The 26,442-nt window shown below is 34.2% G+C and overlaps 3 protein-coding genes and 1 pseudogene across 3 annotated transcripts; 3 read left to right on the top strand and 1 right to left on the bottom strand.

The window, feature by feature from the left end:
• Positions 1 to 1,500: 1,500 nt before the first annotated feature.
• LOC132067503 (uncharacterized) lies at positions 1,501 to 9,350 on the top strand. The gene is made up of 9 exons (XM_059460769.1): positions 1,501 to 1,647; positions 2,444 to 2,566; positions 4,198 to 4,395; positions 5,680 to 5,758; positions 7,261 to 7,403; positions 7,650 to 7,763; positions 8,730 to 8,861; positions 9,075 to 9,188; positions 9,271 to 9,350. The coding sequence occupies exons 1-9, from the start codon at positions 1,594 to 1,596 to the stop codon at positions 9,319 to 9,321; spliced, it is 1,008 nt and encodes a 335-aa protein (XP_059316752.1). The 5' UTR covers positions 1,501 to 1,593; the 3' UTR covers positions 9,322 to 9,350.
• A 3,799-nt stretch (positions 9,351 to 13,149) lies between these two features.
• On the top strand, positions 13,150 to 16,559 carry LOC132067504 (origin of replication complex subunit 6). The gene is made up of 10 exons (XM_059460770.1): positions 13,150 to 13,355; positions 13,439 to 13,485; positions 14,196 to 14,300; positions 14,427 to 14,507; positions 15,047 to 15,158; positions 15,272 to 15,334; positions 15,427 to 15,514; positions 15,620 to 15,687; positions 16,049 to 16,145; positions 16,237 to 16,559. The coding sequence occupies exons 1-10, from the start codon at positions 13,236 to 13,238 to the stop codon at positions 16,308 to 16,310; spliced, it is 855 nt and encodes a 284-aa protein (XP_059316753.1). The 5' UTR covers positions 13,150 to 13,235; the 3' UTR covers positions 16,311 to 16,559.
• Positions 16,560 to 18,821: 2,262 nt separating this feature from the next.
• LOC132067505 (sphinganine C4-monooxygenase 1-like) lies at positions 18,822 to 23,078 on the top strand. Its single transcript, XM_059460771.1, has 2 exons — positions 18,822 to 19,673; positions 22,267 to 23,078. Exons 1-2 carry the CDS (start codon positions 19,440 to 19,442, stop codon positions 22,819 to 22,821), a joined length of 789 nt encoding a protein of 262 aa, XP_059316754.1. The 5' UTR covers positions 18,822 to 19,439; the 3' UTR covers positions 22,822 to 23,078.
• Positions 23,079 to 24,512: 1,434 nt separating this feature from the next.
• LOC132066120 (late blight resistance protein R1-A-like) overlaps positions 24,513 to 26,442 on the bottom strand; it is a 100,407-nt pseudogene continuing 98,477 nt past the window's right edge.

A 26,442-nucleotide genomic window follows, 5' to 3' on the forward strand; every position in this document is an offset into this window, starting at 1 on the left:
TGATTTATGTTTCAACGACAAGCTTTATGATTTTCGACACTCCTGATTTCAGTACGGTTCCGTTTATTGTATTCCATGCTTTACATGCTCAGTACATATTCGTCGATCCCGCTTTTTCGGGGCCGCGTTTCATGCCACGCAGTACTGCGATGAGTAGAGGACGTTAGCAGAAGATATCCCTGCTGGATTGGCGAGCTCCATTTCCTCCGGAGTGCTGCCGAGTTAGAGTATTTATGATGTGGTATCATGTTTTGTGTTAGAGACTTTGCAGACAGTGTCGTGTACATAAGATGTCAGTTTTATAAGCGGCTATATAAGCCGATGTATCATTGCGCTTTATGTTACAGATTTGTTATGATTACAGATTTTATCTGATTTAAAAAAGACGAAAAGTATGTTGTTCTTTGAAAAGCTTTCCTTATGCATTTTGTCATGATTTGAGGGCCCAGTATGATTATGAGTATGACGAGAGTCAGCGGGTTCGCTCGGCCCTAAGTAAGGGTCGGGTGCCTATCACGCCTTATCGGAAATTAGGGCGTGACAATCATGCCTTCTTTGCTCTTGTTATTTCTCATTTTCGCATTGCTTTGATTTGCTAGTCGGTATCTGACTTTTTTCCCTTGTTTTCTTTTGAGCCGAGGGTATTTCGGAAACAGCCTCCCTACCTTCCAAGGTGGGGGTAAGGTCTGCGTACACTTAACCCTCCCAGACCCCATACTGTGGGATTCAACTGGTTATGTTGTTGTTGTTGTATACCTTTTTATGATAGCTTTACGCCGTACCCTACTTTTCTTGTAGGTTTATCTTTCAAATTATTGATGTCAAACATTATGTAATGACGGGAAATGATACAATCTGTCCAAGCATTATATTTATCAAAACAGTACATTACAATATGATGTAACACAGTACAGTATAATACAATACATTATGAGACAATACATAACAACCATCCAAACAAAGTGTTCAGCTATTAAATCCTGCAGAAGTAATATCATGCTTAATAGAAGGTTAGGAGATAAGTTATTCAAATTAATATGGTATTTGGTTTGCAATTTACAAAACCCATATAAGTAACACATATAGAAATTGAATCATTTTATGTAGGATAGAAGGTGAAATAATTAATACTCCCTATGGATAAAAAAGAGTGTCCACTTAGCCATTTGCACAACCCTTAAGAAAATACTAACTCCAAGATAAAAAGAGGTAATTTGACTAAACTGACTCTCATTAAATAGGTATTGAGATTTGATCACATAACACTTAATAGGGGAATTTTTTTTTTTAAAAAAGGTTAATTATTTTTTAATTTGATAAGTGAATACTTTTTTTGACTAAAAAAAAAGCTAAGTAAATACTTTTTTTTTTAATCGGAAGGAAGTAGTTCATAAGTGCCTATACCTTATATAACTAATTCGGCATAAAATAAAAATACATAAATTCTCTCGTAACTAAGCTCGGCATCCCTAACTCTAACCCGGCACGAAACGACCCTAAGAACAAAACGACGTCGTACCCCTAAAACCTGAATGTAAAAATATTGAAACAGAGCTAACCAGTGCCGCCAAGTAAAGAAGCAAAACCATCTAAATGGCAACAGAGTTAGAAGAATTGATTGGCTTTCTCTCTTCCCCTTCTTCTCCAGTATGTATCAAAACTTTATACCCTTTCTATTAATAATTCAACTCATTAATGTATTTGAGTATACTTTGTTTGAGTTTTTTATTTTCCTTTTTGCTAGTGTTCAATTGGATTGATTGATGTAAAGAAAGAATCTTTTCTTAAAATATTTAAATTTGAACCGATTGGGATGAACCCTTTTCGTTTTTGGTTAATTACTAATCATTCTTGCTATTGAACAATGATTCTTGGTAAAAAAGTAGCTCTTTTTTTTTTTATTTTTTTTTAACGTGGGACAGTAATGGGGTTGAACCCTTTTCGTCTTTTATTAAAACGGTTTGATTTTTTATCCGTATGGTGAACTTATTGCTATGTATGTTTAAACTTTAAAGAATGGTTTAGCTGAATATAATTAAGAACTGACCTGGTGGTGAACCGTTTTCGTCTTAGACTATTTGCTTTTAGTTTTTGTTTGTTTTATTGAGCTTTTTGGTATATGTTTGAACAATGGTTTAAGTGCAAAAAGTAGTTGTCGAGATAAAGTAGGAATCTTTTGTTAGATTTATAAGGTGGAACAGAATTGTGGATAAGTTTGTTCTCTTTAATTGTCCACTGTGTATGTTGAACAATGCTATAGGTGTGCGAGTTCCCTTCCCCCGTCTCCCCCCGCCCCCCCTCCCCAAAAAAAAAAAAATGTTAGAAGTTTTCAATGTGCAAACTGAACTGGTGGTAAACCATTTATATGTTACAGCTAATTGGTTTGAGTTTGGTAGTCTTATTGAGCTCTTTTGGTATATGTATGTTTGAACAATGATTTTAGGTGAAAAAACTAGCGGTTGATATTGTTCGTGATTATACTGGTTCTGAGGATGGCTTGGAATCTCTTGGCAAGTACTCTGACGTTGTGCTTCCCTCTCTGTCTCGCCTTCTTGGTGAAGAAAAGGTAGCAGTATCTTCTAAAATTTTGTGTGATTCAGTGTTATCAAAAGCGAAAAGCAAAAAGCGCAAAAAAGCTCTAAGGTTAGATGGGGCTTTAAGCGCAAAGCACAAATAAAGTGTGGGCTTTAGTGAAAAAAAGCGCAATGGTGCAAAATTACAAATAGATGTATGTTTACTAATAATAGCAAGCATGAATAACAAATATTTTTTGATGACATGGGAACCCGCAACCGTTACCCTTCGGGTGCACACAGGGTAAACCCAGCTCCTGTGCGATAGCTCGCAAACCACACAGGAGAGGTAACTCGCACTAGGCAAGCCCCGTGCGACGAGCTCGACCCAGAAGGCAAATCCCTTGCTGTTGTAGGCAGTGGGTTTCGAACCTGAGACCTCCATTATGAAAGCTCCATGCTCAACCAACTGAGCCACCCTTGCGGGTAGCATGAATAACAAATGTATGGACAAAGAAATTGTAAAAACATTACGATAAAGTGAATTATCAATCATCTAGTGTCACCTCTTCAAGAGAGGCTCAATGGCAAGGAAAGTATGTCTTAGAGCCTTGATGACGACATTGAAGCGCACATAAATGGAGGCGAAGCGCTCAACATGTTTTGAGCCTCGCTTCACGGCTTAAGCGCGCCTTTGACAACACTGGTGTGATTACATCAATAAAGTTCACATTATGGGTGCTTGAGACAAGAAAAGTTAAACAATTACTGTTCCGATTTATAAGTAACACTTTAACTTTTGAAAATTTGATATTGAAATTGAAGATTTGTCCCAAAATGAACAGAAATCATAAACAAAAACAATATTTCAATAACTGTATAATGTCTGGATGTTTGTATTATTTCCTGTAGCATTTAAAAGAATCTTACGAGTCAAAATAGATCAGATATTTGGAAAGAGGGATTAATTCCTTATCCGCATAAACTTGAACTGCTCTAGTTAATCTTGATAGTCGTGTACACTAGGCGTAACCATCCATATCCTAACATGGTGATAGAGCAACAATGTAGAAAATTTTCTTTTCCCTTTTTTTTGAAAAGAAAAAAAAAGGGCTTTTGAGAACACCAAAGTTCACTGTGCAAACACTAACTCACTGCTATTAGGCTATAGCAACGATTTTTTACATATCTTTTGAAAAGAAAAGAAGCAAACACTATGTTATACCAAAGTTCACTGTGCAAACACTTACTTTTACCATATAAGAGTTCATTGTGCAAACATTTTTTTCGAATTTTATTTTAGAAAGACTTCATGCCAAAATTAAACTGTGCATGAAACCTTTTATGAAAATCTTTCCTAGCATAACATAATGAGCCAGAACAAGATAAAGCTGGATGAGATCTCTTGAAAGTATGAACCTGTCAAGTTGGTGGATATACATATCAAATTGCTTTCTTCTTGTGAAACCCTTGGTTTTTTCCCATACTAATTGTGCAAAAACCCTACAAATTTATTGTTGGTTAATTCCAACCTGACCATGGTCTATCTTCCTGAGTTCTTTTATCAAATTCAATTTAATGACATGTTTGTTATTCTTCTTTTCTTGTATTGATACTTATACTGTGCAGTAGCCTCCAGAAGGCCTTTTTAATTTTCTTTACTTGTATTAACAAACTCATTCAGGTGGTTTCTGAACCTGCCGCTCAAGCACTGGTAAATCTGTCACAAAAGCCAGAGTTGGCAGCTAAGATGGTTGAGATGCATATGGTTAAGATATCGATGGAGACCCTGTACAAGCAAGATTGTGAAATCACAACTCTGCTGATTATGCTCCTTGTTAATCTCACACAGCTGGATGCTGGTATTGATTCTTTGCTTCAGGTTAATTCTCGTCTTTTTTTTATGCCAAGTTTTTTTCTTTGATTAAGTAAGATATTTCATTAAAAATGCATCAACAAGTTTCAAAATACAAGAGAACAAACGTACAAGATTTTTAGCCCCTGTACAATGTGTCAATCTAAAACTAGGGAGCTAACAAAGTCCGTCCAAAAAATGGTCAAGCTAATTAGTCCAACAAACAAGATGAAGCAAACCTCTAGCTTCCATAGAATGATTTGGACTTGAGGTTCCACCAAACATCTTCGATTCCTTTCAGTCAACAGACACCAAAACATAACTGCAGGGGTCATCACCCAGATTTTCTTGATGGTCTTATCAACTCTCCGTAGGTTCTCGTTTACACCAAGTTTAAATTTGAAGCTACCAATAGGTGTCAACATTCTTGTTTACGAACTTGTGAGTCAGTGTTATCAAAAGCAAACGAAAAGCGCAAAAAAGGTTGTAAGGTCCATTGGGGCTTTAAGCACGAAGAGAAAAATAATGCGTGGGCTTTAATAAAAATGCATAAATGGAGAAATAATACAAATATATATATGTTTAGTTCAAGAGTAATAATTATAATCATGAATAACAATATTTTGAGCCGAGGGTCTTTCGGAAACAGCCTCCCTACCTTCCAAGGTGGGGGTAAGGTCTGCGTACACTTAACCCTCCCCAGACCCCACACTGTGGGATTCAACTGGGCATGTTGTTGTTGTATAACAAATATATGGACAGGAAATTGAAAAAAAAAATTACGATAAAGTGAAATATCCATTGCTTAATGTCGCCTCTTCCCACACGCTCATTGGCAAGGAAAAGTATGTCTTAGAGCCTTCGTAACGACGCCGAAGCGCACAACGCTCAACATGTTTTGAGCCTCGCTTAGGGGCTTAAGCGTGCCTTTGACAACACTGTTGTGAGATAAATTACAAAATTGCGTCCTGTATCTTTTTAAGTTTAAATCAATAATGGACAACTTTGCAAATATTAGGTTTCAAATTGTCAATTCAGCATTTCTCCTCTTTGGTCATTGAATGGCTGAAAAAAGAAAGAAAAAGATGCTTGTACAGAAGTTGAAGAAATAAAAAGACACAAACACACAAAAGAAACAAGAGTTCTATAAATATCTTAGATCACGTCATACACTTTAAATCTGCTGTCACGTTGTTGCCGTTGATTCTCCTCAATTAATATGGATAAGTTGGCTACCGGTTTCTTAATCATCGTCATAAACAGTATCAGTTTCTTATGCTTATTATGCTGATTGCTTCCCCTGATTGGCAGTCTGCAGATGAGAAGATGCATGGCTTATATGTCATGAAGCTTGTGAGATCATTTTGTTCGTCCTCCTCTGAGAGTGAAGGTATGTTTAATTATCATTCTATTTCCCTTTTATCCAGATTGATTGTTTTGCGTGTTTCAAGTGCTGTGATACTTCAGTCCCTAGAACTAAGAGCGAAGATGAACTGATTACAGCTGAACCCAGACAAATCCCTGTCCCTGCTTAGCTTGTACACTAAAAGTGAGAACCAGGAGGGTGGTTCTTTCCTGATCAAGCCTCCAGATTGGCTACTTGAACCTGAATTGATTAACTAGCTAGAGAACTCGACTTACATCCACCTCATTCCGTTTAAGATGGAAAACAAATCTAAGTCGACAACTATTTTTTCTGAGAATGTTAACATAAATCTTAGTCAACAAATTAGTACTGTAAATTTTCATGGATCTTCTCATCTGCTCTAAGGATTGACCCAAAAGTCTTGAAACCCAAAGCACAGGTTCTATCCACAAATTTGGTCCAGTGAGCTTTAAACTTGACCAGATGTGACTTTTTGTGCTTTAATGAGAAAGGTGAATCACTTACTAAAAAAAAATGAGAAAAGGTGAATCCTCTACGGAGAAGCAAGAAACTTACTGCAGACTTTATGTGGAAGAAGAATCTTTTTATGATACAAACTATTATAAAATCTGACTTCATATTATATGTCACAGAAAATTGCTCACTTTAATGTTTAGTGATAACACTGAATGAACTTGAGATGGTCAACCTTATAATGTAGTAACCTTGAGACAGTTTTTAAGCAAGTTTCAGTTGTCGTTTCATGTTGTAGCTACCAATTTCGTTGCTGTATAGAATTCTTTAAGGTGGCCTTTAGGCACAAATCTGATTTATAATGTAGTAACCTTGAGACAGTTTTTAAGCAAGTTTCAGTTGTCGTTTTGACGTTTCATGTTGTAGCTACCAATTTCGTTGCTGTATAGAATTCTTTAAGGTGGCCTTTAGGCACAAATCTGATTTGTTCTGCAAATCGTCTGTCTTATAGTTTGGCTTTACTTTTGTCTTTAATAAGTCAGGACATAGTAATTCAGCTCCAATCCAAATTTTGGGTGCTATAAGACTTAGTTAGAAGATATTCTGCTGTGGCTGAGCAATGCTGTGTAAAGTCTGTCTGTTCAATTTTCCAAGAAGAGACCCTTTCCTCCTTCCTACGATAAAGCTAATTGGATTCTGTCCTGGGCTTCTGCCTTCAATCTTGACAGATCTTTTTTTCAATGTTTGCCTGCTTAGGCGAAGTTGAAGGTATATCAAATATATTATTTCAAGATTCTAGTACTTAAAAAGTACTATCTTTTGGCATGTATTGGTAAAAAAAATGTATCTTTTGACATGTGTTGTGTTGAAGTGTCTGACCATCTCATCGAAAAGTTTAAGTTGTTAGTGAAGGTGTACTCTTTGCATAAACTTAATATTTCCTTAAGTTGATGCATGTTTAACTCAAACAAGAAAATATTGGCTTAACTTTCCGCAATATTATTATCTTTATTCCTGTTATTACCACAAATCTCTTTTTTCCCTGTTGTCAGTTGATCCCTTTGAACATGTGGCTTCTATACTTGTTAACATTTCTAAGAAGGAACAGGGGAGAAAGCTTCTGCTTGATCAAAAACGATCCCTTCTAAAGCTAATAGTCCGGCAAGATTCTAAGAGCTTGTTGCGAAAGAGAGGGGTATGTAGTAGGATATTTTTCAGTTCAAGATGGCTTTTTTCATGTATATATGGCCTTCTGCTTTAAAATTATGTATGTGAATGTCAACTGAAAAAAATTTGGAAATGTTTTAAAATTCTGTCATCAAGCACGAATATAGCAGTTTGGCTTGATCCAGCTTTTTTACTGTATATTTAAACCTTTCTTTTACAATCACGTGATTAGCAGAAGTTTAGCTATAAAATTGTGCAATGATTTTGGGTATAGGTTGCAGGAACCATCCGCAACTGCTGCTTTGAAGCGGAGAATCAGCTGCAAAATTTGCTTCTGATTTCTGAATTCTTATGGCCAGCTCTGCTCCTGCCTGTTGCTGGAAATAAGGTGACTTGTACTTATATAAGGAAGATGTCCATGATAATTTATTTATTTCTGCATTTCTGCAGTATTCTTCAAATCTTTCTGTAGTTGAGAGTTGAAAGAATGGCTGTGTCTTTGCTTTTTACTGTCATATGCGACACTTATTTGTTTGTTTCATGAAACACCTTAGAGACATGTAAGGTTCTTTTCCAGCATCTCAAAGTCATTGTTATTATGCTTGATGGAGAGCTATCATTTAATTATTCTCTCTCTGATTGAAATAGTTCAATGAATCAGATAATGTGAAATCTGAGAACTAAGAAATGTTGTTTGTTATCAAAAATTCATTCAGAGACCATATGGTGAATGGTTCTTCCATCTTTATTTAAGGACTGTCTACAAAGATTTCTCTCAACAAGTATGCTGAGAGTTACTATGTTTATTCTTGTTATTAGTGCGTAACATTACTTAACATAACGCAAAAGGGAATGGTTTATCTGCCGGGATATGCTGATTAATATCTGCTATAGTTAAGATTTTTATCCTGTCAAGTACAGAGGAGCTGCATTTTAGTTGTTCACTTCCCAAGGACTACTTGTTTTAGGATTTAACCAGTAACATTATGGTGTTGCTGAACGAGTGTGCTAAGCATTAGTCTGGTAAAGAGAAAAACAAAGTTTGTGAGGAGAAAAGAGAACAAAATTTCAAATGGAAATAGAGGCGCAGGTGGAGCTGAGAATCGTTTCTGTTTGGTTCCCTGCTTGGTAAAGGCTAAAAAGGCTTGATCGAAATTTCTATCAAGTTCAAGATATCCTTTGTGTCCCAACATAAAGTATCTTCGTTTTACTTTTTTGGCACTCTATATTTTTTCCTTTCTTGCTTCTCTGCTTCCCAATTATCAATAGCTCACCGTTACAAATATGTTTTCTCAGTTCTCCATATTCCTTTCCATCTGGATTGAGTATTTTCTAATGGGCTGACTTTTGACAGGTTTATAGTGAGGAAGACACTCGGAAAATGCCACAAGAACTTGCATGTGCACTCTCAATCGAGCGAGAACCCGTTACTGATCCTGAAATTCGTGTACAGGCACTAGAGGCTATTTATTTGCTCATATTACAGGTCTAATCTGAGCTGTTTTTTTTTTTTTTTTTTTTTTTTAATATGTGCTTCATTTGCTTATCTTAACCCTTCCAGCTGTGGTAATAATCAGCATATATTATAGTGTTTCAAGTTCGGAGTTCATATCCAGCCACCTGAGATAGGAGCTCCACTATGGATGATTCGGCAGGCGATTGTATGACGTGCTCCATTGACATCATGAATTGATTGCAGGAAGCAGGCAGAAGAGCATTTTGGTCAGTGAATGGTCCCCGGATATTGCAAGTTGGCTATGCAGATGAGGATGATCGTAAAGCAATGGAAGCATATGAGCGAGCTGGCTCCTTGGTATTTCCAACTCCAGCCTATCATCCGTCAAATGGAAATATATCTTTAAATGTCCTAATCTAATTCTTCTTAATATTAACAGCTGATTCAAGAGGGTGGCCTCGATGAAGAATCAACAGAGACATCGTCGTAGACATCTTGTATTCTTGCTTGTTTTGATAACAATCAATCCAGAGAGAAACTGCAGGTTGCTTTGAGTATTGAAGTCCTATAGAAGTGGCAGTGGTTTCAAGAGTATTTTAAGTTCTTTCGTCTAAATTTGGCGGTTTCTAATGGCGGGGTTGGTGATGGTCCTCGGAAGGATGCTGTGTCGGGACGGGGGTGGTGTATTGGATGTAACTTATTACTATATTTACAAGGTAGGGCTTTTGCTGCTGAAGGAATGATATAAGATTAGAAATTTGATTTTAGATATCTCTATATTGTTTGACTGATTTAGCAGTGTTATTGATTGTCAGTTGTCACAGAGTCTTCGTAGTTCCAAATTTCTGTGAACATTCTGAAGTCCAATGTGAAAACTGTTGCTGGTCTTCTTGATTACCTTCAATCCAAATCTAAAAGGTAAAAGTGGTAAAAAATATATAAGCAAAGCAGAAGTACTGACTAATTTATGAGTAATACTTCAATTTGGTTTCTTACGGAGTAAAATCTCTGTGAGAAATATTTCTTGATTAAATTGTATTTTGCTGTTGAACATCCTTAATTGTTGATAAACATTTTCATCTAAGAAAATGCTGTACACTGAAACAATGGAAAACTAAATCCGTTTTTGGAGTGAAGCATTTTGCTCTGCAAGTATTTCAACTTTTATTACATAGTACTATTTGTTTGTACCGACACGTAAATATTTAATATAGTATCTCCGAACCCCAAATCAAACACGATAAAAGTTTATCTGGTTACACCAAACTAAATAAATACAAAACAATTCTTTCAGATATACATTTTTCATGGAAGCACCGTGTAAGGGTAATAACCTGTTTGGTTAAGCTTCTAAAATTAGCTTATTTTGAAAAGTGCTTATAAAAAAAAGTATTTTTGGCGAAAAACAGTTTGTGTTTGGTCAATTAATTTAAAAAGTACTTTTGAGCAGTAATTTGTATTTGATCAAGCTTTTAAAAAGTGTTTTCAAATGTATTTTTCTCAAAAGTACTTTTCAAAAAAGGTTTTGGGCAGAACTATTTTTTTTTAGCTTCTGAAAAACTACTTCAGCTACTCCCTAGTACCACTTATTTTCTCCCAAAAGCTTGATCAAACACCTCACTTTTTTTTAAAATAAACACTTATTGAATAAAATAAAAATATTTAGAGATAAATAAGCTTGGCCAAACAGGCTATAAATATTTACCATCAACACTACGCATCGAATGTCGCTTTTCACTCTTATCGTACACCATCTAATTTTGTACTCAAATCAATTGCTAAAAATTTGATCTTTGAATATGAGCCCGTTTGGATTGGCTTATAAGTTGCTTATAAGCTGGTTTCAGCTTTTTTGAGTGTTTGGCTGGCCAGCTTAAAGCAATTTTTTGCACGGATTGCCCTTCTTTTGGGGTGGTCTTTAAATTTTGCCCTTCATATTTGTGTTCTTTAAGTTTTGCCCTTGTCGATAATACGAGGTTCTAGGTTCGAACCCCGTTCTGTGCATAAAATAAAAAAATAATTTCGCAAGACAGTTGGGAGATTGTATGCCGGATCAAAAGATACAATCCTTAAGGAAAAAACCAAAGTTTATGCGGAGGGGTACTTTGCCTTGAAACATTTTTTTTTTTTTTTAAACTTTTCAAGGCACACTTTTAGTTAAGGCATACTTTTGGTTATGCCTTAATTAAAAGTATACCCCATAAGGCATAGTTCCTTAAGGAAAATTTTTGCCCCATAAGGCAAAACTAAATTATGCCTTGAGGAAAAGTTATGCCCCTCCGCATAACTTTAGTTTTTCCTTAAGGAAGTTATGCCGGGAGAAATACTTTGCCTTGAGACATTTTTTTTTTTTTTAACTTTTAAAGGCATACTTTTAGTTAAGGCATACTTTTGGTTATGCCTTAATTAAAAGTATGCCCCATAAGGCATAGTTCCTTAAGGAAAAATTTTGCCCCATAAGGCAAAACTAAATTATACCTTGAGGAAAAGTTATGCCCCTCCGGCATAACTTTAGTTTTTCCTTAAGGAAGTTATACTTGGGAGGGACTTTGCCTTGAGACATTTTTTTTTTTTTTTTTTAACTTTTCAAGGCACACTTTTAGTTAAGGCATACTTTTGGTTATGCCTTAATTAAAAGTCTGCCCCATAAGGCATAATTCCTTAAGGAAAAGTTTTGCCCCATAAGGCAAAACTAAATTATGCCCCTCCCAAGATAACTTTAGTTTTTCCTAAGGAAGTTATGCTTGGGGGATTTCGCCTTGAGACATTTTTTTTTTAAAACTTTTCAAGGCACACTTTTAGTTAAGGCATATTTTTGGTTATGCCTTAATTAAAAGTTTGCCTCATAAAGCATAGTTCCTTAAGGAAAAATTTTGTTCCATAAGCCATAACTAAACTATGCCTTGAGGAAAAGTTATGCCCCCTCCGGCATAACTTTAATTTTTCCTTAAGGAAGCTATGCGGAGAGGGCGTACACTCCTCTCACCGCCATTTCTTGCGAAATTATTTCTTTATTTTATGCTTGAGCGGGGTTCGAACCCAAAACCTCAAAGTATCCAAGCTAAGGGCAAAACTTAAAGACCACAAATATGAAGGGCAAAATTTAAAGACCGCAAATATGAGGGGCAAAATTTAAAGACCACCCCAAAAGAAGGGCAATTCTGCGAATTGCCCAGCTTAAAGTTATTTTGTGCTTAAAATAAGCTTAAAAAAATAATTAGACCCGTTTGACTTAGCTTATCTAAAGCAGCTTATAAGCTGTTTAAAATAAGCTGCTTAAAATAAGCCCATCCAAACAGGCTCTAAATCTATTTCTGGTAAATAGTACGCTACATGATTCACTCCGAATAGGAAAAGGGTAAGAATCTTTTCCCTTCTACATTATTTTGGTTATTTTTATTTCGGAGTTCAGTGGAAGGAAATAGTTCTAATGAATATTAGATAGGAGTATAAGATAGTAATTTACCAAAAAAAAAAAAATGCTTATACATGTTTACGGGCGGCTAATTAATATTTGTATTATCAGCAAGATTTATTGCTTAACATTGATAAATTCATACTACATGAGGAAATAATTGAACATATCCCTTTATAATTTGCTTTTATTTGATGTAAACACCGAATTATAAGCATATATCTTTCATAGCTTTTACAATCTCAAGTTATCTTTACCTGTTATAATAGATAGGAGCGGAGCCAAGTAGAGAGCCCAGGGAGTTCATTCGAACCCTCTTCGGCGGATAATTACAATATTTATACATGGTTAAAATTATTTTTTATGTGTATATAGTAGATGTTGAATCCCCTTTGGCTTCTTTATGTGCTTACTTCTTTATATTTTGAACTCTTATATGAAAATCCTGGTTCTGCCACTGATAATATATAGGTATTAACATATTTTATTTTCAAAATTTTAAATCTCATATTTTAATGAGATTTACCTATAGATATTCTTTAGATTATTACCTAATGGTATAAATGAAGTTTTTGTAAACGATGTACGAGAAAATAAAATCTTTTTGTCTTTCTTACAATTTGAATAAAAAAAAAAATGACTTTTTTGAATCTTTTATGTATAAAAAACAAAGATATCTCGTAAAAAGTCATAAATGCCAAATGTGTACTATAGATATCATTTGTACGTATTTAACTTTTTTCCTCCGAATTAGTAGCTTTTAACTTCCCACGTATTCCTTTGTTACCACAGTAAAAGTAAAAAAAAAAAAAAAAAAAAAACCATTGGCGCCAAACATAAGATTCTCCAATATCTTCACCCCGCGCGCGCGCGAAATGAAATATGCGAAAACACATGCAATTCCCGCCATCTCCATATCCATTAAACCCTCACAAAATGAGACCCGAATTCCCCATTTCTTCTTCACTCTCCAAACCCGAAATACTCAAATGGATCTTTCCGACATTGCCCGAAAACTCAACCTCTCCGAAACCAAACACATCGTACGTAAAGCTGCTGAGCTACGTCGTCTCGCTGATGTTCAATTCGATTCATCTGTAATTGGTGTCGTAAGTGACGATATGATAATGACTTTTTTGTTTTAATTCAATTGAACTGAATTGTTGATTTTTTTATTTTTTATTTTTTGTAGGGGGAGATATGCAAGGCTATAATTTGCTTAGAGATTGCTGCTTCTAGGTATATACATTTCTGTTCCAATGTGAATTAGGGGATTCACTGTGATGACTGATAAGATCCAATCAATCAATTCTGGGTATTCATAATTTGTTGGGGGTTGTTTGTATAAGTTTTGGGATTGGCTATTGAATCCTAGATTTCAATTTTGGGTTGATTAATAAAAAATGGTGTTAAGTAGAGTCAGATTATTTCAATGGGTTGATTTTGGATGTCAATTTGTACTACTGATGAATCAAGCAACTGGGCAAGTCTGTTCTATTTGATACTAATTTCGTATAAATATTACTCCCTTCGTCCCAATTTATGTTACACTCTTTCTTGTTTAGGAAGTCCGACAAAGAATGTCACCTTTTTATATTTAGTAACAGTTTAACTTTAAACTACGTATTTTACCTTTAATGAGATGATTATAGCCACACAATATTTTGGATTTATTTAACATCACAAGTTTCAAAAGTTTTTCTTTATTTTTTAAACTTCGTGACCAGTCAAACACCTCAACATAAATTGGGACAGAGGGAGTACTAAATATTTTGTTTGTAGGGAAATTCAATGGTCTATTTATAGTATTGCATCAAAATAAAAAAAGAATGTACTCCTGTTAGAAATGATCGGGACAAAACTACTTGAAATACTGATGCTGTTGTAAAATGTGGGGTAGGAGTGATATTTGTCTATGATTTGTAATAATATTGTGATGATAAATGTAGGATGGATGTGGTGTTTGATCGTCAAGCAGCGATAAAATTGAGTGGGATGTCGGAGAAGGCTTACAACAGATCATTCACTTCAATGCAGAATGGAATTGGTGTGAAGTGAGTTCTTAAATCTTTTATTTCACTTTACATTTTCCTTTTGTGAATCTGTACATGCCTTTTGGAGCCAAATGTTGTTTTGTTACATGTTAGATTCTTGCTGATGTGAACATTTCTACTTTGCAGAAACAAGCTTGATATTAGAGAATTGGCAATTCAGTTTGGGTGTATCAGGCTCATTCCTTTTGTTTCAAAAGGACTATCATTGTAAGTTTGATCATCTACTTTGAACTCATGGTTTTACAGATTGTGTTTCTTTGATTTTTCTGCCTATGATGTTTGATCTAGTGATTGGGAGCCTAATTGGACAAGAATAAGCTGCATTTGTTTTGCTTTATATATGGGATTTGAGAGTTGATTTCTCATACAGCCATTCAACTAATGGAATTTGTTCAAGAAAGTTACTTTTCTTTATTTTGTTGCAGAAAAGTTACTCAACTCTTGTCATTTCACACGGAAAGTTGAGTGGCTTTTTGTGTGAAATGGTAAGAGTTAAGTGAAGAAAAGTGACCTTTTGTGTGAAATGGTAAGAGTTGAGTGATTTTTCTGTTACAAATTAAAGAAAAGTGACTTAATTGCATAATCTCTATTAATTGAGTGACTGTCTAAGAAATCAACTCTGGGATTTGATTTGGCATGTTTGGTGACCTATCTGGGCCTGTTCTCTCTGAATTTCAGCATGCTAGAGATACTAGTTCGACGGGTTATAAGTTAGATTTTGATCAGTCCAATTTGTTATTATTCAGATACAAGGACAGGTTTCGTGCATCCTTGCCACCTTCTCGAAGGGCAAGTGCTGATTTCAGCCGGCCTGTGTTCACTGCTGCTGCGTTTTATCTATGCGCGAAAAGGCACAAGGTTTGTTCTATCTACTCTTCAAGCATTGGTAGTCCTGTTTTCTTGCACTAGTTGTAGCAGCATTATAATTTGGTATAAACTGCCTCATAGTTTTCTTCATCTGTGTTTTGCAGCTCAAGGTTGATAAAATGAAGTTAATTGAACTTTGTGGCACATCAGAATCTGAATTTGCTAATGTAAGGCCTTATGCTTCTTTCATTTATTTACTTAAGCTATCAGTTTGATATGCAATGGTTCTAATATTTTTATGTGGATTGACGTGATACAGGTTTCTACCTCGATGAATGATCTTTGTTTCGATGTTTTTGGTACATCAAAGGAGAAAAAAGATCCCAAGACAGTGAAGGGAAACCGAGGTAACACATGCTGATTAAGTTCCTCTTTATTTCAAGCAAAATGTGGTTCAGCTCTTTTCAAGACACATATGATGGGTACTTTAACATAGTAATTTGCATATGCAGAGCTGCTAGATGCATTACCTGAAAAAAGAAGGGTTGAAGATGGCGGCTACTCATCTGAGGATGATAATGTAAATCATAAGCTCTCTCTTGAATTTTGCTACTAGTTAATGATTCCATAACGCTAATCAACATAAATAAGGAACACACAAGCTATCAATTCAGATGTAAAAATCTGTATGTGCATATGCGATGAATAGGGTCTGTTGCAACCTACATGGATGCTTATTTGAACCATAGATTAGAAAAAAATATGGACTTGACTGGTTACTGGATTGTCCTTTTCACCATAAACAAAAGCATGGTTGAATGCAGTTAATAATCTCTGCCATTATAATCTTTGAAAATTTTGTGATGCAGTTATATAGTTATTGTTCTTACATCTCGTTTTGAGTTGTTAATTGCTGACTTTTGAGACCTTCCATTGTGCAGTCATCAGCTTACAAGAAGCGCAAACGTATGGACGAACATGCATATGAGGAATGGAAATCTACTGTCCTTGCATCAAAAAATCAAACTGGCCAAAAAGGTACAGTAAATGCATATCCTATCCATAACTAAGAGTGTTCAGCCAGCATTTTGTAACAACATTAGCTTATGGAGATTGTTTATTTTTGTAGCTCCCAAAAAAACCAAACAAGCCCGGCTGGACTTCATGAAGAAAGTTCCTGAAACACAAGTGCAAGCAACATAATTCTCAATTGTCCTTTTCAATTAGACAAAATTTAGTTGATTTTTCAATACAGTGGAGAACATGATTGGGAAGAAACTTCCTTTTGGTTTCTTGATAGCATAGTTTACTAGAAGGAAAAAAAAAGATATGGTGGTAAGCCACTAAATGAATGTCCATTTGGATTAATGTTCTGCTTAACAGCAAAGTTTCTCTGTACATATATAGATTATTCTTGTTTAATTATCACAACACATGCTTTTGGAAGCTCAATTATTGTGTTTGTTGTGAACTTATTCTTCAACAGTACTTAAAATCACTTATTATATTTATAGTCCTTGTTCCACAATAACTATCATGTGTTACCTATCCTAAATTAGTCATCCATCTTTTATCCTTCACGAAATGGTCAAATGAAAAAGATGCTTCCATAATTGAGGACCTTGTTTTTTGAAGCTAAAATAGAAAAGGATACTACCGCAATTGGTGACCTAGTATTTGAAAGAAAAATATCAAAGTAAATCTCAGCATCTAGAAGACCAAAATTCCACAACGCAACTGACCTTTTTAGTGTGTGAAGTTGGATTTTTTTTCTTTTATGACTTGGTCTAATGCTTCTATGGTATAAATTCGCTTTAAAGAAAAACTCTTGTAATTGAGGCTGAGCTGTAGACTGTAGTTGTAATTCTCCAAGACAAACTCAATTACAATTGTTCTGAAAATTTAATAAATATCTACTAAAGAGAAGTAAAATTAGGATATAACAGAATCAATCTCTAATCAAATGTTTGCCAAAATCAATCATCTGTCCTCAATCTCAAGGTATTTTACTTCATTTTGTCAAACTAAACGTAAAATCATCTAACAAAAGAATTGAGCAGAGGTGTCTGAATTTATTTATAATAGTAGGTAACTCTTAATTGCATGCATCATAAATAATTCTTTAACCTATATAGCCAGTAACAATATGTCAATAACATAAACATTTTTACATTATCCGTATAGACAATATTAATTTGTTCTTTTCAGTAAAAATGCAAAAGTGTTTAGGATAATGTATAAACAGTGGGTGGGGGCTAACAATCATGTAGGCGGCTCATTGTATTTTAGGAAAGATGCCAAAAGTCCAAGTCAAATTCGGATGACCCCAATGTAACATATGTCTATTAAAAAAATATCCAATGATTATAAAATTCATAACCCACGATGAATCCAACACCAAAAAAAAAAAACTCATGACTTTGCTGGTATCGATTTATTTTTATTATCTGTCTGCCACGTCAACCTTTCATTGAAAATATCAACCTGCACTCCAGCAGCCACACATCACAATTCTCTCTAGTCTCAAATTATAAATCTTTTTTGTTTTTGTTTTACACACCCCTTAAAAAATTGTATTAATTAAGGTATTTTTATTTTTATTTGTGTCTAAGATATAATTTCTCTCTATTAAATGTTTATTCTATTTATGTATCTTCTCCATTAATGATAAAATTCTACTAAGAGTAAAATGAGAAAAAATAATTAATCGTGCATTAAACTTTTAAAACAATAAATAATTTGAGACAATTATTTTTAGTAATCACAATAAATAATTTGAGTCGGAAGGAGTATTTCTTAAGAAGAAATTCACCCGTTTTTATGATTCATGATGTTATTTAATCATAATTAATTAAAATTAATTTTACATATTTTATATTATATAAAAACTTAAAAGCTAACATTTTAATAATCCATAGGTTTTAAGTTCTTGATGAATTTTGAGTTTGTACGTGTCATCCGGTATTCAAACGTTCCATAAGAGACTTAACACTTGTATTCAATTACGTTTCTATTTACTTTGAGATGTAACTTTTGTTATTATACACTTATGTTTATGTTTATATTCCACGAACTTCACAATATCACATATTATTTGGGCGTCATAATAATGATTCTTAATTTGAAAAATGAAATAAAAGAGCCTTAACATACTCCCCCTCTCTCATAGTAGTTGTCCTATTTCACTTTTCGAGTCAAGTTGAACAATCTTTCGAATTTAAAATTGCTATAAATCGGTTTAATATTTTAAAATTATAATCTGATATTCGAAAACTATAAGATAAACATTACAAGTTGTAATTTTTCTCATATCGGTGAAAATATATATTTTAAAATATTGATCAAAATTTATATAATTTGACTTTTAAAAAAGAAAAGTCGACAAGTAATATAAGACGGACGAGTATTTTAATTGTGCCCAATATTTAAAATTAGTTGATAAATTTGGTCAAAACACGGAATAACTTTAGTCAATTTCTACACTCTTCAAAATTGACAAACCATTCATGTGTCAATTTTTCTACAAAGAAAATGAAAGCAAAAAAGGAAATTTGGCGGAATCTTCACCGCTTAAATGTAGTGGCCTAATAGTGGCCTTTTCACCCTTTTTATTATTTAATTATTTAATAATAATAACAAAGTCAAAGCAAAAAAGCACTATAAATAAAAAAATTATTTGATGATCGTTATTATAGGAGTTATACATATATCTGTTTTGCAAAACAATAATATCCTCTCTAATAGTTTCAAAAAACACATAAAGTAAAAGAGAAATTGATCATTTTTGCTTAAACTATTTTCTACTTTTATTTTCTGTGTGAAATTCCTTCCAATTCTATTTGGAAGAGAATTTCAATCAAACCATCTATCCTAACCCTAATTTTCTGTTTCTTTCCATTTATATAAAGTTTGAATCTTTTTCAGAGTTTCAAACAATCCCAGTTTTCTTTTTTTTAGTACTTTTTCCTTTTAAGGGTAATCTCAAAAAGATATAAAAAAGAAATAAATTTGGTTTCTTTTCTTGTTTTTTTTTTTTTTTTTTTTTTTTTAAATTAAGGGTAATTTCAAGAAGATATAAATAAAGGATCTTGGTATTTCTTTTGTGGGGTTTTTGTACTTTTAAGGGTAATCTCAAAAATATATAAAAAGGAACAAATTTGGTTTCTTTTTTGGGGTTTTTAAGTTAAGGGTAATTTCAAGAAGATATAAAAAGAAACAAATTTTGTTTCTTTTTTTGGGTTTTTTAAACTAAGGGTAATTTCAAGAAGATATAAATAAAGGATCTTGGTATTGTTTTTGTACTTTTAAGGTTAGTTTTAAGGAGAAACAGAGATGATGGGTATTGAGAATAATTATGTGTCAGATGAATTGTTGGGAACATTTTTACCAATAGTTGTATATTGGGTATATTCAGGATTGTATACAATGCTTGGGGGTATGGATAATTATAGGTTACATTCAAAGAAAGATGAGGATGAAAAGAATTTAGTGTCAAAAAAAGAGGTTGTTAAAGGTGTTCTTCTTCAACAGGTTGTTCAGGCTGTTGTTGCCACGCTTTTATTCGCGGTTAGTTTACTTTGATCATCTTTAAATTGATGTAAAGTTTGGTTCTTTTTATTTGGTTTGAGAATTATTATGCATCATTATGGATGGATTCATAGTTAGGTGTTGAGGCTTATATGCTATTGATAACTTATTATGTGTATGGTTGTTTTGGTCTTTTTTTTTTATGCATCATAATGATATAAAGGATTGATATGGTTAACTATTGAGGCTTAGTTGATTTTGATAACTTACTATGAATATGCTTGTTTGGTCTTATCATCATATAGAGGATTCATATGGTTAACTATTGAGGCTTAGTTGATATTGATAATTTATTATGCATATGCTTGTTTGGTCTTTTTTATGCATCATAATGATATAGAGGATTAATATGGTTCCTTTATTAAAAATAAAAATAGAGGATTAATAATTGAGGCTTAGTTGATGTTGACAACTTATTATGCATATGCTTGTTTGGTCTTTTTATTGCATCATAATGAATAGAGGATTGATATTGTTACTATTGAGGCTTAGTTGATGTTGGTAACTTATTATGCATATGCATGCTTGTTTGGTCCTTTTTTTAATGCATCATAATGATATAGAGGATTCATATTGGTTAAGTATTGAGGCTTAGTTGATATTGATAATCTATTGTGCATATGCTTGTTTGGTCTTTTTTTTTTTTTTTTTAATTTTTTTGGTTTTATATTGTGCATCATAATGATATAGAGGATTTATATGGTTAACTATTGAGGCTTAGTTGATGTTGGTAACTTATTGTATCTATGGTTGTTTGGTCTTTTTTTTTTTGATGCATCACAATGGTATAGAGGATTGATATGGTTAACTATTGAGGCTTAGTTGATGTTGGTGACTTATTATGCCTATGCTTGTTTGGTCTTCTTTTGATTGGAATGAAATATTTCTGTCCGGTTTTTCTTTTTCCTTGGGAGTTGGAGGTTATTGATGTTCTGTAGATGTTTCCGGAGACGTGTGACCTTTATCACTATATCTCTCAGAAAATTCTTCATAGATGCCTAATGCCTTAACATTCTTGGTTTCGGACTTTCGTTATAAGATTTAGAAATTATTTGATTTGTGAATATATGATCTTGTCAGCGGTATGTGCACCATAGGTTTGAGTCGTTTGATTTTATAAAGAGAGGTTGACTTTGAAGTTCTTCTGGGAAAATAGGTTGCAAAAGCGGCTCAATCGGGATGGTCGGAATTAATGTCATGCATTACTGCTTCTCTCTTAAATGGAGTGTTGTATCTGGGTTTTTGCGGTTCAAAATAAGTTTTTAAAGATTGCATTCTTCGTGTCAATTTGTTCGTTGCTTTAATAAACAATTATTCAAGTATTGTGTAGTTCGTGGGAAATATTAAGACAAAGTAATTAGAGTTTGTTTAGTTGAAGAGCCAAGCTCTGGGGTGGTCGTTCCCATGCAAATGGATATTTGCTCAATGTTCTGTTCTTTAAGTTAATCAACACAAAGTAGAGACACTGGTTGACAAAGGAAAAAGGTTGTTCAGCAGTCAGCAGTCTTCAATAGTTGCAACCTTTTGGTTTAGAAATGTGTAGATTGAATAGATTTATGATTTGAATACCAAGTCAGAGACTACTAGACGTCTCATATAGAAACTGTGAACGAGGACGTTGAGACTATCCAAAGAGAAAATATTTTATTTGGCTTAATCTGCCTTTACTAAAGAAAAAGGGGAATTATTGTTCTTCTCTTTCGCATTTTCATTGTCTACCCTCTTCTTGATGTCAGTCTATTGCAAAGTTAGTCGACGCCAGCTGTAATAGTTGAGAATAGATGGGCTAACCATGACCTCCATATAAAGCTTTTTCCCGTGCTACTTTGCATATGTTAGGGATTATGGAAAGACTAAAGTAACTTATGAGATGATTTTTTCAAGCTCAATATGTGAGCTTGGATGCATTGAGGGATAAGTCCGTTTCTTTAACCTGCAAAGAAGAGATAACAAAAGGAAACAGTGTGGTCTTGTCTTTCCTTTGTCTTGCATTGATATGTGTGTGGCCTAATTTGCAAAATGAGTTTCAACCACTTCTTTAAACTAATTTGCAAAGTGCAACCTAGCTCATATCTATCCCCTTAAAAACTGTACTTCAAACTTATTTAATTTGTTGGCACTTCTCTTTTTATGGGTGGTCATGTGGTGATTAATTGGGTCTCTTGAGTCTTGAACTCAATCAATGCACTTCTTTTGTTTCCTCTCACTTCGGTAAGCCAGCATGTGATTCTAGGACCCACGAATCAGCACCTGCATTTTCATAAATGATAGCAAAAAGTGTAAGCTTTTCTGACCCTGAGAGGAAAATAGATAGGTTTAATAGGGAGGGTTAGCTCATACCAAACACAATTAATCTCTGATCAATGAGCTAAAAGTTGTACACATTTTACATGTTCTGATAAGTAACTTAAAGTACATACCATGGAAGTTGCGCTTTTCATACTATTTCTTGTACTTTCTTGTTTCAATCATGCACTCAGATTCTCATATTGTTGTTTCACATCATGTCAATTTTTATGTTTGTATTTTGACTAATATTCGGTGTCTGATTATCTACTAATTTGTGGAGCAGGTCACAGGAAATGATGGTGAATCTGATGGAGATCAACATGCTTCCATCTTTGTTCTTGGCAGGCAATTCTTCGTTGCCATGGTGATGTTAGATACTTGGCAATATTTTATGCATCGGTACATGCACCAAAACAAGTTCTTGTACAAGCATATCCATGCTCAACATCATCGGCTTATTGTTCCGTATGCATTTGGAGCTTTGTACAACCACCCTTTAGAGGGTCTGATTCTCGACACAATCGGTGGGGCCCTAGCTTTCCTTGTATCGGGCATGTCACCACGTACCTCCATCTTCTTTTTCTCATTTGCTACGATCAAGACGGTTGATGATCATTGCGGACTATGGTTGCCTGGAAACCTCTTCCATATCTTCTTTAAAAACAACTCGGCTTACCATGATATTCATCACCAGCTTTACGGGACCAAGTTTAACTATTCACAGCCCTTCTTTGTGACATGGGATAGGATACTTGGTACGTACATGCCGTATGAACTTGAGAAGAGACAAGAAGGAGGTTTTGAAGCGAAGCCTGTTAAAGATTGCAAGGAACATTGACAATACTGTTAGTACATGTTTGTCATAGAGAGTATGTACCACTGCAGTTTTTGCCTTCTTCAAATGCTTAGTACTTATTTATTTTGTATATAGTTAAAGGTTCTGCATATATTGTTGTATAACTGGTGTTGATTTTGAGGTTGGAAAAGGAATAGGGTCGAGTAATAGTTTCCTTTCTAAACATTGTCTCAGATCTGATTTCTGGTATATTCAGCTGCAGGCAGAGATAAAATTTCCTAAAATATATTGTGTGCCTTTGCTTCTTTAGTTCCAAGGCATATGGACATGTATTGTGACTTTCTCATTGTTCTTACCTCATACCATTTTACTGAGTATGTGCTATTCCAACTCTGCTCTGCTTTAGACAGCTGGGAAGCAATCACTTAGTGTTTTTTGTCTTTATCGTTTTCATCCGCTTCATTGATTAACCACTTGGCAAAACTCGTGTTTTCTTTCTCGTTATTATCCAACATAGCTTTGCTGCTCGGATGTGGAGCTATATTGAGTAGGTCAAAATCTTAATTTCATGCCCTTATGCTCTTTGTTTGGAACTTGGAAATTTGGATTGAATTGGGTCTGCTTCAGTTTCCCAAATCTAGTTGTCTCAATCTTGATTTAATACCTCCTCTTCTGTAAACGAGAATTAAGAAGGATTGCTCATGATAAAAGTAGAGTTCTAGTATAAAATAGGATCTTAGAATCAAATTGATCCTATACTCGCCAAGGAATATTCCAACTTAAGTAGATCTCAAATCAAGTAATCCTGTAATCCTAGTAAAGTGCCAATTGGATTATTACAAACTTGGAGTGAGCTTGCTCATTTCTTTTGTTAAACTGACAATACATTATTACAAGCAAGAAAGTTTGACATTTTAGTACTTGGAATTGGCTTCCAAAACTCTTTTGAAGGGAACTGGCCACTTAAATTTGCAGTATTATATATGATGACTTCATGTTTATGAGTTCTCAACACACGTCTAAAAATCCATCCTGTTGAAGACGTTACAGTCCACATTTTGCCTAGCGGCTAGCGCCTTTTCTTTCAACAAGCACAACTGTTGAATAACTCATTAGAGAAAAAGTTTTCTGTAGTAACACCAAACATTGCGGACTGAATGAATGATTTGTTCCATAGTTAAACTCTGAAATGTAACTTACAATAAGTGCAACAAACTGACTGAAATTTTACAAAATTTATTAAAGAAAAAACTAATATCAAAATTATAGCGATCTTCAAAAATGCTCCGGCAACAAACTCTTCATACTCATAAAAAAAAAAAAAAAAAAAAAAACCTGTGGGCTCATCGCACAAAAAGCAGTAGTAATTGTTTTATCTAAAATATTTAGAGCTACAAAATATACATAGAACTGATCTATTTTCATAGAAATATTTGTTCCTAAATTCAGGAAATTTGAGTTGAAAATAGATATAACCTTACGTCCCAGCTTGCAGTAACCAGCTCCTCCACCTTGTTTTAAAATCATCTGCAAAAACCAACAATTTGCAGATGTAAGTCATTACAACCAATTCATGGTACTTTTAATAAGTGAAATACAAAATAATATAATAAAGCTTTTAACTAAAGGAATAGTTACTACAAAAGGCAACTTTTCTATAGTAAAGAAAATGCGTTTAACAGAGTTTAAAAATGAGACTGAACTAGATGAATTTTCTGAGTAGTGTACCTGTATTAATCTTCCATGATTTCGAGCTTGACATGAGCATTTTGATATTCTTCAACTTGTGTTTCTCTGATATCCCTGGCTGACTTGACAACGGATTCGTTGCAATACACTACCTCTATGTACTTTAGCGAAGAGATGTCGCTGAAAGAAGATGGGATCTCCTTTAAAGATTCACAAAAATGGAGAAACAAGTGTTCAAGGTTAGGCAATGCATCATCAGAGGCGGTCCATTGTTTAAAATTTTTACAACCTAATACTTTCAAGACTTTGAGTTGAGGGAACTCGTCATTGCTCACTTTCCATTTGTCATCGTCAAATTCAATGTGATCTAGCTCAAGCACCCCAAGGTTCGGGAGCTGAGCAATGTTTGACAAGTGCCAGTCTAAAGAAGGACATTGTCAAGCTTTTGAGATTTGATGCGGAGATGCATATAGGATACGGATGCTGGAGTTGGACTTCAGAAAAAAGGTGTAGCATGTCAAGCCTTGTTGGTAACTCCAATACAGGGAACGGAGAGCTGCGAACACCATCAAATTTGCATCTCAGTTCCCGAAGATTAGGTGTTTTTCTCAACATCAATTCTGCATCCTCCACACAAGAAAAATATGGAGTGGAGAGGGTCTCCAAATCACACACTTTTGAGAAGTCCTCAGGTAATTTTTCTGCATTATCTATACTGAAGTAATCAGAAATATGCAGATGTCTTAGTTTAACTATTTTCCAAAGTGTTACTGGTAACAGCTTTTCCCCCCTAGAATTTAATATTAGAGTTTCTAGGTTCCAAAGATTGGCTAAAGAGGATGGAATCGACTCCTGATAAATTTTTTCAGAAAAATATCTCAAGTAAACTAGCTCAGTTGGAAAAAAATCAATAACAACATTGTGCTCCAAATCCAAAACTTTTAGAAACTTGAAGTTCTTTAAAATGCATGAAATTGCAATATCGAACTTGTATATGGGAGGACGTCCATCTGTATCATTCCTTGAAAGTACAGATCCTACATGTGAGCAAGACGAGCTCCATTTTTCAAGATTGTCCACTTCAAAAAAGGCCAAGCGACGTTGTGCATGCTGCTTTTGAGAGTAAATACAGGAAGAAGGATTGACAATCTGATCCCTGTTAACACATATATTAGCAAATCATAACATTGATTATCAAATATGACTTGTATACTTGTTCATTGTGAATATATAGTTAGTAACATCTTATCACTAGTTTTCAGATATAACTTGAAATACTTGGTTGATTGAAAAAATAAAGCACCATTATTTGGCATATTACAGTTTTATCCACAGTAGAAGAGCTTCCTGCATTGCTTTTCCTTGCAGAACTCGAGCAATACATCATGAAGGCGACATGCTTTGACCTTACCATCTAAATCGGCCCTCCGAGAAACCATCACTAGATTTCGTCCAATAAGATTCTCCAAGTAACCTTCGGCTATATCCTCTAAACTCTTGCCTTTACAACTTCTTATAAATCCTTCTGAGGCCCATAACCTTGTTAACATGGAAACTATAATCACTCTGTCCTCTAAAAATGCTCCAAAATAAAGGAAACAGGGCTTAAGATGACAGGGTAAATCCTGATAACTTTGTTCTACCATGGTCTTGTAGGAAAGAATAGGAAGAGAATATTTTTCTTAGAGAATGCTCAAGTTGTATTAGGCTACTTAAGGCTACTTGAGATGATTACAATCATCAGTTACATCTCTATTTATATTACTCAAAAAATCAATTCAAAAGTCTTGCGCAAATAACTAGATACATATATCACAATTCACTAAATACATGTATCACAAACTTTTAAAAGATTTCTTGAAAAACTAAGAAATAATATTGAAAGACTAAATGATATTCTTGAAACAATAAAGAACTCCTAGAAAACATAAAAGTCAAAGGATAGTATCCTTGTGAATGCATTAATTCCAACAC

This window comes from Lycium ferocissimum, chromosome 8, assembly GCF_029784015.1.
Source record: "Lycium ferocissimum isolate CSIRO_LF1 chromosome 8, AGI_CSIRO_Lferr_CH_V1, whole genome shotgun sequence".
Classification (NCBI taxonomy): Eukaryota; Viridiplantae; Streptophyta; class Magnoliopsida; order Solanales; family Solanaceae; genus Lycium; species Lycium ferocissimum.

What these genes read in the sequence shown, in the direction of transcription:
- LOC132067503 (XM_059460769.1), top strand. Translation starts at nt 1,594, where the DNA reads ATGGCAACAGAGTTAGAAGAATTGATTGGCTTTCTCTCTTCCCCTTCT. An exon ending in TGCCTGTTGCTGGAAATAAG is followed by an intron (nt 7,764 to 8,729) that starts GTGACTTGTACT and finishes GACTTTTGACAG; the next exon opens with GTTTATAGTGAGGAAGACAC. An exon ending in ATGAGCGAGCTGGCTCCTTG is followed by an intron (nt 9,189 to 9,270) that starts GTATTTCCAACT and finishes TAATATTAACAG; the next exon opens with CTGATTCAAGAGGGTGGCCT.
- LOC132067504 (XM_059460770.1), top strand. Translation starts at nt 13,236, where the DNA reads ATGGATCTTTCCGACATTGCCCGAAAACTCAACCTCTCCGAAACCAAA. An exon ending in CAGAATGGAATTGGTGTGAA is followed by an intron (nt 14,301 to 14,426) that starts GTGAGTTCTTAA and finishes TCTACTTTGCAG; the next exon opens with AAACAAGCTTGATATTAGAG. An exon ending in GACAGTGAAGGGAAACCGAG is followed by an intron (nt 15,515 to 15,619) that starts GTAACACATGCT and finishes TTGCATATGCAG; the next exon opens with AGCTGCTAGATGCATTACCT.
- LOC132067505 (XM_059460771.1), top strand. Translation starts at nt 19,440, where the DNA reads ATGATGGGTATTGAGAATAATTATGTGTCAGATGAATTGTTGGGAACA. An exon ending in TTGCCACGCTTTTATTCGCG is followed by an intron (nt 19,674 to 22,266) that starts GTTAGTTTACTT and finishes TTTGTGGAGCAG; the next exon opens with GTCACAGGAAATGATGGTGA.